This window comes from Cibotium barometz, chromosome 2 (genome assembly GCF_041138505.1).
Source record: "Cibotium barometz isolate CiBa-2024 chromosome 2, ASM4113850v1, whole genome shotgun sequence".
Classification (NCBI taxonomy): domain Eukaryota; kingdom Viridiplantae; phylum Streptophyta; class Polypodiopsida; order Cyatheales; family Cibotiaceae; genus Cibotium; species Cibotium barometz.
In genome coordinates this window covers 23,889,669-23,906,212 of record NC_141047.1, presented here as the reverse complement: position 1 = coordinate 23,906,212, position 16,544 = coordinate 23,889,669, and the positions used below count along the sequence as shown (strand labels likewise).

At 39.9% G+C, this 16,544-nt stretch overlaps 1 protein-coding gene across 1 annotated transcript; it reads left to right on the top strand.

Moving 5' to 3' along the window:
• Positions 1 to 2,388: 2,388 nt before the first annotated feature.
• LOC147640842 (protochlorophyllide-dependent translocon component 52, chloroplastic-like) lies at positions 2,389 to 6,786 on the top strand. Its single transcript, XM_086815967.1, has 8 exons — positions 2,389 to 2,563; positions 3,125 to 3,519; positions 3,618 to 3,805; positions 4,013 to 4,079; positions 4,208 to 4,351; positions 4,455 to 4,658; positions 4,749 to 4,933; positions 6,347 to 6,786. Exons 1-8 carry the CDS (start codon positions 2,536 to 2,538, stop codon positions 6,609 to 6,611), a joined length of 1,476 nt encoding a protein of 491 aa, XP_086672093.1. The 5' UTR covers positions 2,389 to 2,535; the 3' UTR covers positions 6,612 to 6,786.
• Positions 6,787 to 16,544: the final 9,758 nt, after the last annotated feature.

The window sequence follows — 16,544 nt, the reverse complement described above, 5'->3', positions numbered from 1 at the left end:
AGGATCCTAGAGGGTTCTAACCAGGTGATCCACAGGCTCGCGGTTGCTAGGACACCCATGCGTGCGTCGAGGGAGATTGAGATGGACTAAAAAGAAAGATTTTTGTGAATCAAATTTTGATATTGGATCTCTTTGGTTGGCCAGTTGGTCCTCAACAGAGAGTCTAGATGACATATTTTGTAATTACAATGGACACATAATTTTAGACAATGATGATCAGTAATATTTTGATTTTCATTGAAGGATTGTTTTAAAGACAGTCGAATCTGTTATAAATGGCAATTTCATATCAGGTGTGTTCGTGGTATGCCTACTTTAAATTTTGGTTGAAAGCCGGCTAGGGAGCCTGGGAACTCTTTTCCTCGGTACCCGGGCAAAACATAACCAATTCTTTATAAAGGAATCCCACCAATACAGTTGTCAGGTGGTTGGCTAAACCATGGGCCGGTTGGGGTAGGCTGGATCCGAGGATTCCTGCTGCGAAACAAGTAAGATACGATTAGTTACGTTAGTTAGATTAAGTCCTGAGAAGACCCTTGTTCTGTGGGAGGGAATCAGCGCGAGCGGCGGCTGTGCCTCGTTAAAGGAGGAAAAAAGTGGTGATTCTATGGACCAAGTGCAAGTCTCTTCTTTGATCTAACCATGTGACTTCAGGTTCGGTCGGATCAGTTTAACTAGTTAAGACTTTAACTCGTTAAATTAATTCCTCCGTTTATAGAAGATTTTCCCATATGGTGGAATTGCCGGTGCCTTCCGGGCGAGGAAAGTTTTCCGGGCTCGATTTCGGAGGAACTGCTGGGCTAGTCACTTGTCCGGAGGGACATCCGTGGGCGAGGCCCCGAGTGTGGATCCCCGCCCCGCACGAGAGGCTGACGTTGCTTCCGCCACCAGCGCCCTCGGAGGGGGCAGGGGTCTCACAAGTCCTCTACTTTCAAAAAAGCCCCTGCAAAATATTTTCCAATAAAATTTTAGCTATGTTAATGTACAAACATTGTGCAATATCAAACATGTGTATCAAAGTGTTTACATGTCTTGTATAGTAACTTTATTTTGACTCTACTTTTAAGATCAAAAAAGTAAAAAGTGTTTTTCAACACATTACATTTTCAAGATCCATAGCTAGTAGCAACAATGGATCAATGGATCATATTTTTTAACATTCAAAATGAATGAATTTATGTGATTTAGAGGGATATGTTATTCTAATCTATTTCTTGTGGCCATCTTAAATTTATATTTTAGAGGAAATTATTTCAATTTTGTGATTTAGAGGAAAATGTTATTCTAATCTATTGCATGTGGCCATCTTAAAATTGTATTTTAGAGGATATGTTATTCTAATCTATTGCATGTGGCCATCTTAAAATTGTATTTTAGAGGATATGTTATTCTAATCTATTGTATGTGGCCATCTTAAATTTATATTTTAGTGGAAATTATTTCAATTTTTTGATATAGAGGGATACGTTATTCTAATTTAATGCATTTGGCCACCTTTAATACATATTTTAGAGGAAAAAATTTCATAAAATTTAGTTCAAATCTTTACTTTCATCGTCTTAAATTAGGATATCTAGTGCAAATCTTTGTATGGTGGGAACGAGGATTGTCAAAGTTCTTCATATGGTTATTTTTTATCACCTCTAGTTCTAGTATCACATAGAATCCATTAGAAGGGCATGCAATTGAATACTACACAAATTGTCATACTACAAACTAATACCAATGAGGCCTAGCTACGCAAACCAAGCCAAGTCTATGGCACATGACCTCTAGTAAAGCGACAAGTTGAGAAATTTAGAACATTGCACAAGCATTGATGCCATTGTGAAAGACTTGGGGTGGGATATGAGTGACTAGGGCTCTCTCTCTCTCTCTCTCTCTCTCTCTCTCTCTCTCTCTCTCAAAGTAGATTTCAGACTTAAAAAGGTAGAGTAGCCTAACCCTATAAACTAGATGTAGAAGTACGATAATTACATGATATATTAAATTTGCATACTTTGGATGCACATAGCTATTTTCCTTGTGCATACAAAGGTTCTTTATTATAATCATGTTCTTGCTTTTGTGTGTGTGTGTGTGTGGGGAGAGAGAGAGAGAGAGAGAGAGAGAGAGAGAGATGTCAATTTAGTGTTTTTAAGGCAAAAGAAAATATAGCTTAAGAAGCAAATGTCAAAGAGTGCAATTTAATATGAACCAGAATAATAGGAAAAAGTAGTGTGTACAAGTGTGCCTTATATTGTACCGTGTACAAGGGCACACATAAAGCTGGACACATCACCAAAAAGCGTCCAAAAGGAAAGGCTAATGTGAAAAGGGTCCCATATGGCTACTTTATCCATGCAATTTATTATTAAAAATTGGGAAAAAAGTCAAATCCTCCAACACAAATTTTATTATTGGAGGAGGGAAATGCAAAGATAAGCGGCATGTGGATCTAGAGCAAGGTAGGCAGTGCTTCAAAAAGCAGCCTTTTCTTAGTGTTCACGTCGAGACACTCCTCCGTGTATCTGCAGGCAGAAACTCTCCATCTCCATGGCTGCAGTTCAACCACCACCTCCAGGTAAATTTTACTTTTAAATCGAATATTGGCTAAGTCTGATTTAATCGCTTCACTGTTTTTAAGGATCGGAACTTTGCTTTCGTAATTGTGCTCAAGCCATATGATTTATCGGCCTCTAAAGAAACATTTCTGCATGTTTACTTTGAAGATTAGGCGTGCACACAAGTGGTATGTATGTATGATGTGCATACACACATTGTTGTATATACACAGGTTCTACTATGTATGTATTTGTGTAAGTATGTATGTACACACACACACACATATATATGTATGTATGTGTATATAAATGTATTCATGCATGCATGTATGCTGTACATTCGTCGACACATTGTTGTATATACATATGTGTACTACTACGTATGTATGGATCTGCACTTCTCTCGGGTACTGATTGTGGGAGTCGGGGATGCCATAGTAGGTAACCTATGCTTTACATCATGGAGTTGATGATTTAAAGCTTTGTGAGTAGACTCTCATGGTGTCAAGATTGTGTGTGTATGCATGTATGTCATATTTTGTTTCATGTGAAAACTAACATGGAAATGTCAACTAAGACAGAATCTCTAGCAAATGGAGAAATTATCGAAGGAACAGCAGATTCTCAAGTGGAGGGGCCATTGTTGGGTGATCCCCAAGAAGAGACTAGTGCAGAGAGAGAGGACAGGAAGTTCAATTGGAATGCACAATGGTATCCGGTCGCCATAGTGGTAGACCTCGACAAAAGAGTGCCGACGGCAGTAAGAATCTTGGCCAGAGACCTGGTCGTGTGGTGGGACAGAAATGGGAAGACATGGCAAGTTTGGGATGATAGGTGCCCGCATAGGTTGGCACCGCTGTCGGAGGGGCGGATTAACGAGAAAGGAGAACTGCAATGCTCGTATCATGGTTGGTGTTTTGCCCCTTGCAGTGGAGACTGCACCTGTATTCCTCAAGCTCCAGTTGAGGGTAACCCGGTACTGGTCTTTCTTACTGTATGCCTTCTCATTCTGATACTTACTTGCATTTCATCATGCACAAAGCTTGGATGTTTATTACTATTGTTTTGGCAAAGGTATGGAAATCGAAACGTGCTTCTGCCACTGTGTATCCAAGTGTTGCAAAAGAAGGACTTATCTGGTTCTGGCCTGACACAAGGCCAGAATTTAAAAACATAGCTGACAGCCAGCCGCCTCCATCCATCCCCGCACTTGCAGACCCTTCATTCAAAGATGAACTCGCTTCACGAGACCTGGCTTACGGGTTAACTTTTCGACGCTTCATTTGTATAACATAGTCTGCATGGAGCAGCTTTATTTTGTATAGTGTATATCTTCTGGCATGATGGATTTATATTCTTGTATGAACTTCTTTGAAAGAGCTAAAATTTTGCAATGGTTTAGCATTAGATTAATTCTTGAATGCCATCATTTTGATGTCTATTTCGTCAATGTGGTGTTTTACTGGCAGCTATGAACAGCTAATTGAGAATCTTATGGATCCAGCCCATGTGCCATTTGCACATCACGGGCTCCAGGTATATCCCGTGATGCACTTAAGATACTCACCATGAACATAAGAAATTCTACTCTATCTCAGCTGTTCAGTTGTGCTTAAATTGTTGCTCCCTTCCCTCTACCTTACAAGTCTCTTGCTTATGTCCAGGGTAATCGAAACATGGCTAGACCTATAAATCTCAAAGTTGAGAAGGTAGAGAAGTCAGGTTTCACTGGAATGGCAGCTCGAGGCCCGGCTCTTTTTACCGCCCCTTGTGTTTTTACCATGGAATCTCAACTCACTAACCTGGAAGTGGGTAGCTTCATTAACCATACCTTCTGGTTGGTATGCAATTTATCTAGTAGGATTAAGTAAACATCATCCCTGGTCACAACCTCTTTTTTTCTTTGAACAGCAAGGAGGAGCAGCGGCTGCAAAATCTACAAAAAAAGTGGTTATGATCTTTATCTGCATTCCGGTATCTCCTGGCCAAAGCAAGCTGATATGGGCTTTCCGGAGAAATTTTGACACGTGGATGAATGTTCTGACACCCCGATGGTACAAGCATATCCAACAAATGCTTGTTTTGGATTCTGATCTCTATCTTCTGCACATGACAGTAAGATATGGCCCATTACCTTGTGTTTTCATTTAATTCTATCTTATATTCCCCCCTGTTTGAGAGGTAGATTTGTCTAACCTGTTTCAGGAGCGTAAACTCGATAAAATTGGAATTAGAAACTGGGAGACAGCTTGCTATGTTCCGACGAAATCAGATGCCTTCGTGATTGCATACAGAAAATGGTTGAGAGTCTATGCTGGAGGTGAACCTGACTGGGGTGGTAGATACAGTGGTCTTCCACCAACCCCTCACAGGAAGCAGCTCATGGACAGGTATGTAACTTGAGTTTGGGGTTTTACTGTTTATTTGAAAGGTGAAGCTATATATCAATTATACATTCTGGGAGAGTGGATTATATATTTGTACCCAGAAGCATTCACATATGTACCGTATGCACATGGATGTATCTATTCTGGATATGTTCTTACATTGCTAAGGTTTTCTTTTTTTAAAGAGAACTTGAAAGCCCTTTTGAACAAAGGGCAGAATAATTTAATGTATCCTCTCATTGGTATGATGCACATGTGTGTGTGTGTGTTTGTGTTTGTGTGTGTGTGTGTGTGTGTGTGTGTGTTTGTATATATATATATATATATATATACAAACACACACACACACAAACACACACACACAATATATATATATATATTTATATATATATATATATACAAACACACACACACACACACACACACACACACAGAGACACGCCATGTCTCTGTCTATATATATATGTGTGGGGGGGGGGGGGCGTGCATGCATGTATCCTCTCATTCGTATGATTGACATGTCTCTCTATCTATACATGTGTGTGTGTGTGTGTGTGTGTGTGTGTGTGTAGAGAGAGAGAGAGAGAGAGACATGCACATACACGTACAGAGATCTGGAACTGAAATGAAAACATTTTTTTTGAGGGGAGTGAAATGGGGAAATTCCGCACCAGCAAGGAAGATGCAAAGTAAGGGGGAAGGGAAGAAAAAGGGGCAGAGGAGAAACTCATGAAGAAGAATAGTGAAGGGAGGCTAGGGGAAAGGAGATCAGTGAGAAGAACTTACTTTTGGCCTCGAGTTGGGGTTTTTGGAGCCGAACATCAACTGTTGTCAATGAAATCGATGCCATGGCCAATGTGCTGTTTTGGAACTGGAAACAACTGAATGCATTACAGACCGTTGGATTGTGTAGAGCTGTAAATTTTTTTCACTAATTTCTTGGATTTGGGGAGGAAAATCTCAACTTGCATGTCAACGGTGTTGGGAAGCCTGTAAGCAATGGGAAGGTGTCTTGGCATTTAGTTGCGAACAGCGTTGGGGCCCCAAGAACAGTCTGTTTTGACAAGTATGACATACCTACATACATACATACATATGGACATACACACATACATGTATACATGCATAAATGTACAACATTCGTAAGCGCTCATGCACATACGCACATATTAATCACACACATTGTAGCTTTGCAAGACAATCGAAACAAACAATAGTGGCTGGATACTTTTTCATTTCACATCCTGACTCAATTCCACCCATGTCAATGTTATGACACTCCAAGCCTTTGCTTAATTTGTGACAGATTTGCTCCTCTTATTTCCTCAATAGATATCTTTATCCTCTCATGGTATAGACCTAGCAGGGTTTTTTGCTTCTCCTCTTGGTGTTAAAAAATGGCTTTCACTTTTTCAGATATTGGTCACATGTGAAAATTTGTCGCCATTGCAAAGCTGCGCTGAAGTTCTTTGAAGGAGCAGAGACATTCTTCCAGGTTTTGTCGGTGGGCTCGGCAGCAGTTCTTGGAGCAGCTGCTCTCAAGCCAATACCACAGTTGAGAAGTTGGAGCATACCGCTTGCAGGCGGGGCTGTGATCTCAACCTTAGTGTCGAGATGGTTGTCACAGTTTGTGGAGAAAACATATCATTATCATGACTACAATCATGCTCTTGTAAAGTAAGGCTACACAGGAGATGGCGTATTTTTAAAATTTATATTTTACCACCACTTTGACTGTCCACACGCATAGTTGTTTGTCCCTTACTGTATATATAGCAAAAAGGTGGACAGAAGTCCGAAGTCCTGTGTAAAGCTTGTGAATTTCGTTATCTCATCCAGTGCATCTTCTGGACTGATGCACTATTTTCCAAGAGCACTTACATTTGGGAGTGTGCCATAGGAACATGAAAATAGAATCATAAACAGGAGTGTCTGCCACTGTTTTACCAGCCACCATTCCTGTTGTCCAGAGGATATCCACAATGATGGGTGGACAGACACAGTTCTAAGAAACTTTGTTATTGTGCATGTAAGCCAGTTGGTTAGGGCACTGGAAATGAATGGCCGGGGCTCAAGTCCCCTTCATGATGCATACCTTGTGATAGTGGTGGGCATTCTGGCTGTGTACATGGTAAAAGTTGTGGGTCTGCCATGCGCTTGTCCATGGACAGTGAGGGAGGAGTCGGAATGTGGATGTTTGTTTTGGACGTATTAAAGTTTCTTACATCCTATTGTGTGCAGTCTGCTCTACAGCTGCGAACATAGCAAAGCGTGCCAGCACCATTTTAAGCACTAACCATCCGACTAAAATTGATGTCTTTTCATTGAACCACCAGAGGAATTCAACACAAGTCGTCCCCCATTAGTTTGACTCATTTCCCTTCCCTCCCGCTGACAGTAGATAGGTATGTGGGTACAGACTCCTATTTTCATGCTGACCTCCAGAAACTTGAGTATCGAGAGCAGGTGCCAAGTTTTTACGCAGGAAAGGTGGTTTATGCCTAGAGTATGACATGTTGAACCATCTTGTTTTAAGGACGGAAGTACACCTTAGACCACCTTACCCTGATGTTGAAGCAAAATTGGAGTAGGGGCTATTATGTAGGTTGACACATGGCTTACAACTTGGGCAAAAAAAGAAAATCCCTTTTTCTTAACTGCTGAGTAGAAGTTGAAAAGTTACAAATTTGATATGATTGTCTATTATGATTCATGATCGGCTGTGGACTACATGCAAAGTCTAAGCCCCCTCCCCTTTCTTCCTTTTGTTTGAATCTTGCACCCTCCCTCTCTCTCTCTCTCTCTTTTCTTTAAGAAAGCCTCCAACCTGTATACCACAAGTAAGCTTGAATTAGAACAACAGAGTTGGATATGGCTTCTTTTTTTGAAAGGGAAAACGGAGGAGCCCCAAATGAAGGCATCTAGTCAGAGTGGTCAATACCGCTCAATGTGCTTCCAAAAAAGTAAAACAGCAAAGCAAGGCAAACAGGACATGGCAGCACGATCCTCACTGACACATCTACCCAGCAGTGTGGACATGCTTTTTACACCATGTCACGGTATCCCAACTTCCTTCAACATGAGATTTCCCCAAAAATGTCAAACAAAGAAGGATGTAGTTAGATGGAACTTCTTCTACCCTACATCTTTGATACGACTTGAAGAAAGCTTATGTTCTTAGAGGGTACAATACTATTGTTCTTTTCAGTAACATTCATGAACAAGCACCTGAAGTAAGTTGACCATAATGCCCGAAGAAAACCCTCCCAAATAAGATATTGCGAGAGTTTGGTACTAAATTATGCCATTTCGTAGATGTAAACCAACAATCTCTACTTTGGGAGGTTTGGGTGGTACCGCATGGGGTATATCCTGTTTTCTAGAAGAAAAGTAAGGACCAAAAACTAGCTTTAAAATACTTGCCGTTAAAAATGTAGGATTGCATGTTAGTATGGGCAATGCAACATCAAAAACTCATTCTTCATTGAAATAGCATTATCAAAGGAAATTCACAAAGCACAATAGACAAGACATGCCACACAACACTTTTGCCTGTTTCATCTTTTCCTTTCTTCTCTTCTTTTCTTCCTTCAATAAATGTCATCCCAAATTACTTTTGAATTACAAGGAGGGAGAGATATAGTGCTCTATATCTCTATTACATTTGTTACACAGTTACTTCACATACTGGAATGGAAAAACCCAATGATCAAGTGGACATTTATTAACATATGTACAAATGTTGTGAGGAAAAAAAATGTTCTCAGAACATTAGGTCAACATCGATTGAAAAACAAGGAAATTTTGAACTTTACAACTCTCTCTCTCTCTCTCTCTTCTTCAAACACGTGATCTAAGGCTCAAGATTGACGAGAAACCTTCTCTTTATTCAAGTGTCAAAGTTATATTTCACAAAAGGATTAAAGTAGCACACCAAGAAAATTCTTATAACAATTGCTTTAGGGATTCGTTAACATGCTTTGATTGAAAAGAAGTCATGTAAACACTATGCTCACTTAAGCCACTTATGTTTTCACATACAGAAAAAGAAATGACATCATTAAGAAGCATGTAGCGCAAAAAGATGTTTTCTACTTCATTAGTTTATACAAGGAGATTGAGTTGCATAGAGCATATAAGAGGTGAGGAGGATACATCATGTTCACCTTGTAAGCACACTTTCTTACCATCTACTTCAAACTCAAAAGAATGATGCAAATAACTTCTAGACAAAGATGGACCAATGTTATATAACCACTATCGACCTGAATAACATCCGCTTGAGTGATATGCATAACTTGAAAATCCAAATGTATCTCATGACCTTGAATAACTAATGGAATATCACGAAATACTGTATGCCACACATCTTTATCATAGCCATTAATCAAAGAAACCACATACTTATGATCACTTGGACTTTGCGACAACTTGAATTTCTTGACTAAAGTATAGTTCAAGAAATTGTGCGTGGAACTATCATCAATCATATCTCGTATCGTGTGACCATGCATTCAAACCAATTCATGTGGTCAAAATGTTGGCACCCACATCAATGACGTGACGCGACACACGAGTAGAATCAACATGATAAACTTGAACCTCTTTAAACTTATGAGAAGTCTTCAGAGGGAGCACTTGAATAGTATGCACTTTCTTTTCTTTACTTTGATCACGCTGATTCTTCTCATTGTCTTTTAGGTTAGGACACTGTAGTTTTACTATGACCCTTTTCCATGCAGTGAAAACATAGATTTTCTTTTTTAGCTCTTTTAAAATCTTCATGCTTTAGAAACTTTTGTGGTCCTTTAGACTTCTTAAATTGGTCATTCTTTTGGTTAGGCTCTTTTCTTATATTTTGACCTTGATGCTTGGAACCCTTGGACACACTAGATGTCCGTTGTGCATTCTACGCATGCTTTTTCTTTCCAACAGTGTTGCCGAAAATCTGAGCAAACTTTATTGCTTCTTCTAAAGTTTTCGACTCATTTTGTTTAACTTGATTCTTATAGTCTGAATCTAATCCATGAATTTTTTGAAAGTCATCCATACCTTTCAACTTGAGAATGATTTCTCGATAATTGGAGATATATTGAGTCAATGTGAGATTTCTCATCTCACAATTGTCCCATGCTTCCCAATTATGATCCATCTCATTCTCTAGAAGAAATTCTTTCATGAATGCACTTTCAAATTCAGCCTATGTAGTAGGCCAATTTTCGGACCCCAAGCTCATCCACCAATTGTATGCTTTACCTCCTAGAGTTAAGCTCGCTTCAAGCGCGCGTATCTCCTGTAGAGTATATGACACAATCGATGCAAATCCTGCCACTTTTGTAAAAAGTGTTAACCGCAGGTCGAAGGTTTCAAATCTTTTAGAATAGCAATAGCATCTCCAGAGTGAGATGTACCGACATTCGAGAGCCACTAGCATCCCTCCCACCACTGAAGCACTTACAATGGTAGAAGCTTGCAATTATCTTTTAACTCCTGAAGAAAGAGGAGTATGTTATCGAACTTGGTCTCAATGTCTAAAGTACGGGACTCTAGAACCTTAAATTGTTTAGTGTTGACCAAACTATCATCAAGAAGATCATCGACAGTCATCGCGACATCAAGATCAGTCACTCCTTCTCCGTGCCTTCTCCGTGTCTGACAAACATTGTCTGACAAACAACTAGGATCTCCACTTACAAATTCATTAGGGTTATTAGACTCCATGTGAATCCTCTAAATGCGACGCAAGAGAATAAACACAAGCACCAACCTCAAGTCCAAGCTCTAAGAAACCAATTGAGTTGTCAGCTCAAAGGTCCGCGGTATGAGAAGCTTTGAGTTGTCGGAAAACGCCATCCAAGCTTCGTAAGAAAGCTTCAAAATTTTCCACTTAAATAGCTTCGAAATTTCCCACTTGAATAACTCACCATGGAAACAGCCTCTAAATTCCAAACCCTTTAAAATTAACCTTTGAAGTTTTAAGGCTTCAAATTCTCTTTTTTTTTTTTAACAAAAAATTCTTGTGTCTGCAACGCTTCGAGTTGCTGAATTTCTGAAATCGACTCTGTGGCGGCATCCTGGAACTTCTCTGTTGCCGGTTTTCTTGTTGTTCACGGCCTGGATGCTGAGGCATAGAGCACGGTGCCTGGCAGCGTCGCCTGCTATGCCTGCATGTCGCCAATATAGTATTGCTTGTGTACTACTTGTAACAGTTATGGTGGGCGATGATTGAGGCTATGAACAACGGTTAGAGCAAGGCTGTAAGCGACGACGGCCCTTCTCCCCTTGTAGATTGATTATAGGCGTGTCGCGGGGGCCAGTGAATTGCTACTGCAGCTATAGTGCCCGTCAACTGTAGAAAACAGCACGCCTACCAGTATTAGCTAGTTAGTGGGGCTATATATAGCAGCAACGACGGTAGTCGTGGCGGATCCAATGTTTTTTTTTTTTTTTTTTGCGCATATGGGGTGGCGGGCGCTCAACAGATAAATATGATAGAGCAGCCTGTGCTTGTGCTGCACAATCTTCTTCACTCCTCACAAGGTGATGAGAGCTCACACGCCCAACCATAGCCAAAAACATACATGACCCTCGATTGGACCCAACCCCTTTTATTAACTTATTTCTCTTCACATGTGCCACACTACTCTCATTAGTGTCCGACCACTCTCATTAGTGTCCGACCACTCTTGGGTCCGCACCTAGTCTTTTTGGCTTCCCTAAACCCCGCCCGTGCCTTGCCCAGACGATCGAGCTCTCTAGGCTCCCACTAATTCCATTGTTATAACAAGCTCACTATCATTGAAGATGTCTTACGCAACATTCCAACTCTTGGAATCATTTTTTCACTCTTCTCCATGACCTATTAAGTATTGTCTAGCATAGCCATTGGGGATATTTGCCTTTCCTTATAACCATGCACCTTGTAAGAAATGCAACTTGGTGAAATGGACAACACTTCATTATATTATATGGACTTAATTATCAGAAGTGTATCCAGAATCTTGGATTGTACAAATGCCATGCTAGAGTCAAGAAACGGTAGACACAATGGGTATGGTTGAACCATTCCCATGAGTGGCATAGATTTTCATCGCCATTGCAATGGAAAATGGATTTTAACCTTAGTGCAACGTTATAAATAACAAAGAATAAAGTATGACTCAAAAAGTTAAAACATTGAAAATGGGTTTGAAAAAACAAACCCTTGGTTCTCAACGAGTGGACCTCTACCCCTTCCTCTACCTGAATTGGAGTAAGAAGGCATGTTCTAATGTGTTCTTGCTTTGTGAAGAAGAGTCCTCACAAGTCTAAAGGCTCTAAAAATCTGATGACCATGCCCCTTTCAACGCAAATTTATACTTTACAAAACTTGCCATGACAATCCACTCTCATGACCTCTTTCATGATGGCTTTACATGCCGTGATGAATTGGTGATTGTAACAGCTGCATTATTGTTTATACTTGCTAGATCATCTCTAAGGAAAGACATACACATTTTTTGTCCAACAATGTTGAAAAGAAGTGTTTCTTGCACGTTTTTCCAACAGAGATTTCTTAATTGTTTGTCTTACATTGATTGGTATTGAGAAAATGGGAGCACATGTTCTAAAGGAACTACAACTGCCTACATAGTAGGGGTGCACCACCTTATCCATCAGGCTAACCTAGCCAAAAGTTAGGAGAAACTCATAAATCACATCCCCATTGTAGAACCTAGGGAATTCAATCATCAGAAGCCGCAGAACTCAACATAGAGGACCGTGGTGTAACTACAACAATGAAAATTATAGGACCACCAAGAAAATAGTGTTGTACTCCATACTTGTTTTAAATGCAAGAATTTTTAAGCAAAATTAGGAGTGGAAATCGGGTTTGGAACCAAGGTTCTAACAAGTTATAACTTTTTGAATTTGTACTTTTAAGCAAAATTAGGAGTGGAAATCGGGTTTGAAACCAAGGTTCTAACAAGTTATAACTTTTTGAATTTGTACTTTTAAGTTATTGAGATGAACTTAAAGGAATACATTAAACTTGTTTCGAAGCACTTATTTTGAAGATGTCTTCTAAAATTCAGATTGCAGTTTTCTCTCCCATTCTTTAATTACCACTTAATATCAAAAAGAATTCCCTCCTCCCCTCTCCACTAATAATAATTTCATCATATGAGTACATGCATTTATATTATGATACAGTCACTTGTAGTTTCTTTGCTTCATTAATACTCAGATTGAAATTAAATCAATTTACTCAAGAAAAATTATGAAACATATTTAGGGAAACTGATTGAAATTTTACTACTCATATAATCAATTGCATTTAAACTAAAAGAGTCTAAGCTTATCATAATTTCAAAGAAAAACATCATTGCAAGAGGCAATTTGATATTAAATAAAACCGATTGTTATTTAACCTAAGTTTAATAAACTGTGTTAATTTAAACCAGGCCTATTTTAACTACATTTATTGATACTATTTACATTTAAACCAAACTAGATTGATTCATTTAAACTAAGTGTGCACCCATTAATGGAAATGCGCTGGAAGGACAAGCAAAACAAAGCTTAGATTTTTGCTTTAAAGCAATCCATTATTCACTAATAAGCATCACGTTTCTGATTGGACATTACAACACTGCTATTGAGCTGGCTGTATTCACACTCCCACAGCTTTTCATGCTAATCCCCTTTCTCAGTTTCTAACCCACTTTCTATTTGGAAATGTATAGTCTTGCAGTTACCTCTATTCATCTTCTTATCCTCATCTCGCTAACCTACTAGAGGTTACGCGGTGTTCTGAACACACCTTTTCTTTGTAAAAGACAATGTCACTGACAGCCTACCCCGTGAACATACCTTTCCTTTGTGAAAGACAATGTAACAACCCATCCTGTTGGGTTGAGGCCAACTCCCTTCCATTAGCACTCCTTGTGCTTCCCATCAAACGTAAGATTGTCATGCCACCTGGGTCACTGTCTACTCCATAACAGAGGAAAAAGTTAAGGTACTCAGGTGTAAACTTTGAAGATTGAAATGCGACAACATCACGAGGGTACACTCATGAAGCTCAGAATGGTAACACATGCCATGGCACCCAAAAAGCCCTTCTGTAGGATCATGAACCAAATCATAACAATAATGCATTGATTTTTGATGGAGGTGTGAAATAACACTACAACAGGACGATAAAAGCCTCTGATCTTTAAAACATGCTTAATATTCAAGAAATGGAGGTAACATAATTTATGTCACCAGACTACTTTGATTTTAACTCCGTCACCACACAAGCAACACAGACTTCTAAAGAGAAACAGAGCACCCCCATCTCTCTCTCTCTCTATCTCTATCTCTCATATATATGTATATATATATATAACTCCATCACCACACAAGCAACACAGACTTCTAAAGAGAAACAGAGCACCCCCATCTCTCTCTCTCTCTCTCTCACTCTCTCTCTCTCTCTCTCTATATATATATATATATATATACACACACACACACACATACATATATATATACGCGCGCATGCACAAACATACATACATACATACATACATACATACATACATATATATATATATATATACACGCGCATGCACACACTTTTTTTGTGGAATCATAAATATATTAGATTTACAAGATGACTATCCAAAGTAGATAGTCTCAAAGTACATCAACTGAAGATGTCAATATAAGACAAATATACATCATGATCTATTTGGTCAACCTGCATGCAATCGAAGAAAGATTGATGCAGGGAGTACCGAAAGAAAGAAAAAGCAAAAAAAGCCGCATCACCGAAAACTCCATGGTTGCGAACTTTCCATAGTGTCCATAAAGCCCAGTAGCGCACCCATGAGAAGAAAAGAGTGAATTCTGGTCTGGGCAAATGAAGACCAAATAGCCAGAAAAACTTTCCAAATTTCATATTTGGAAATCTAGCCCGTAGAAGCTGGATGATAGGAAGAAAAAACTGATGAGAAGAAGGACAGTTCCAGAAAATATGAATGATTGTCTCCCTGGAAGCAGAGCATCTATGGCAAGTGGATGAGGATATATGTCTGCGTGCCAGAAACTGTCCTGAGGGAATAACAGCCAAAAGAACGCGCCACAAAAAAAGCTGTTGTCGAAGAGGAAGCTTCGAATGCCAAAGAGATCGCAATCGTCTTTTCCACCACAAAGACGACCGATGCATATGCCAGAAGAGATTTGCCCGTTCAGAAACCCAAGGCAATGGCAACAAATGTTTATACAGACCAGCAACTGTAATATCAGATAGCCTCAAGGGATGGCATGAAGAATCAAAAGAGGAGATAGTCCAATCCTGTAGGCGATCTCGAATTTCCAACAGTGGAATCGGCAAAAAAGGCTGAAGCATCTGAATTATATCACGCCAAAGACGACGATAGTGAGGTCCTAAGCCATAATGTGCAGCAGCCTGTGGAAAAGAAAGAGGGGAGCCATCAGGATGGATGACATCTCCCACAGAGGTAACACCCTTTGATTGGAGAAAATATGAACGCCGGGGTTCTTGCACCGCCAGGGGAACTGAAAATGCTTTGGACCAATGGATGCTCTCAGCGTACGCGCATGCACACACACACACACACACACACACACACACACACACATTTTTTTTTAGTGGAATCATAAGTATATTAGATTTACAAGTTGACTATCCAAAGTAGATAGTCCCAAAGTACATCAACTGAAGATGTCAATATAAGACATATATACATCATGATCTATTTGGTCAACCTGCATGCAATCGAAGAAAGATTGATGCAAGGAGTACCGAAAAAAAGAAAAAGCAAAAAAAACCGCATCACCGAAAACTGCATGGTTGCGAACTTTCCATAGTGTCCATAAAGCCCAGTAGCGCACCCATGAGAAGAAAAGAGAGAACTCTGGTCTGGGCAAATGAAGACCAAATAGCCAGAAAAACTTTCCAAATATCATATTTGGAAATCTAGCCCGCAGAAGCTGGATGAGAGGAAGAAAAAACTGACGAGAAGAAGGACAGCTCCAAAAAATATGAATGACTGTCTCCCTGGAAGGAGAGCATCTATGGCAAGTGGATGAGGATATATGTCTGCGTGCCAGAAACTGTCCTGAGGGAATAACAGCCAAAAGAACGCGCCATAAAAAGAGCTGTTGTCGAAGAGGAAGCTTCGACTGCCAAAGAGATCGTAATCGTCTTTTCCACCACCAAGATGACCGATGCATATGCCAGAAGAGATTTGCCCGTTCAGAAACCCAAGGCAATGGCAACAAATGTTTATACAGACCAGCAACTGTAATATCAGATAGCCTCAAGGGATGGCATGAAGAATCAAAAGAGGAGATAGTCCAATCCAACAGGCGATCTCGAATTTCCACAAGTGGAATCGGCAAAAAAGGCTGAAGCATCTGAATTATATCACGCCAAAGACGACGATAATGAGGTCCCAAGCCATAATGTGCAGCAGCCTGTGGAAAAGAAAGAGGGGAGCCATCAGGATGGATGACATCTCCCACAGAGGTAACACCCTTTGAGTGGAGAAAATATGAACGCCGGGGTTCTTGCACCGCCAGGGAAACTGAAAATGCTTTGGACCAGTGGATGCTCTCAGCA

What these genes read in the sequence shown, in the direction of transcription:
- LOC147640842 (XM_086815967.1), top strand. Translation starts at nt 2,536, where the DNA reads ATGGCTGCAGTTCAACCACCACCTCCAG. An exon ending in AGTTCAACCACCACCTCCAG is followed by an intron (nt 2,564 to 3,124) that starts GTAAATTTTACT and finishes CAACTAAGACAG; the next exon opens with AATCTCTAGCAAATGGAGAA. An exon ending in AGGAAGCAGCTCATGGACAG is followed by an intron (nt 4,934 to 6,346) that starts GTATGTAACTTG and finishes TCACTTTTTCAG; the next exon opens with ATATTGGTCACATGTGAAAA.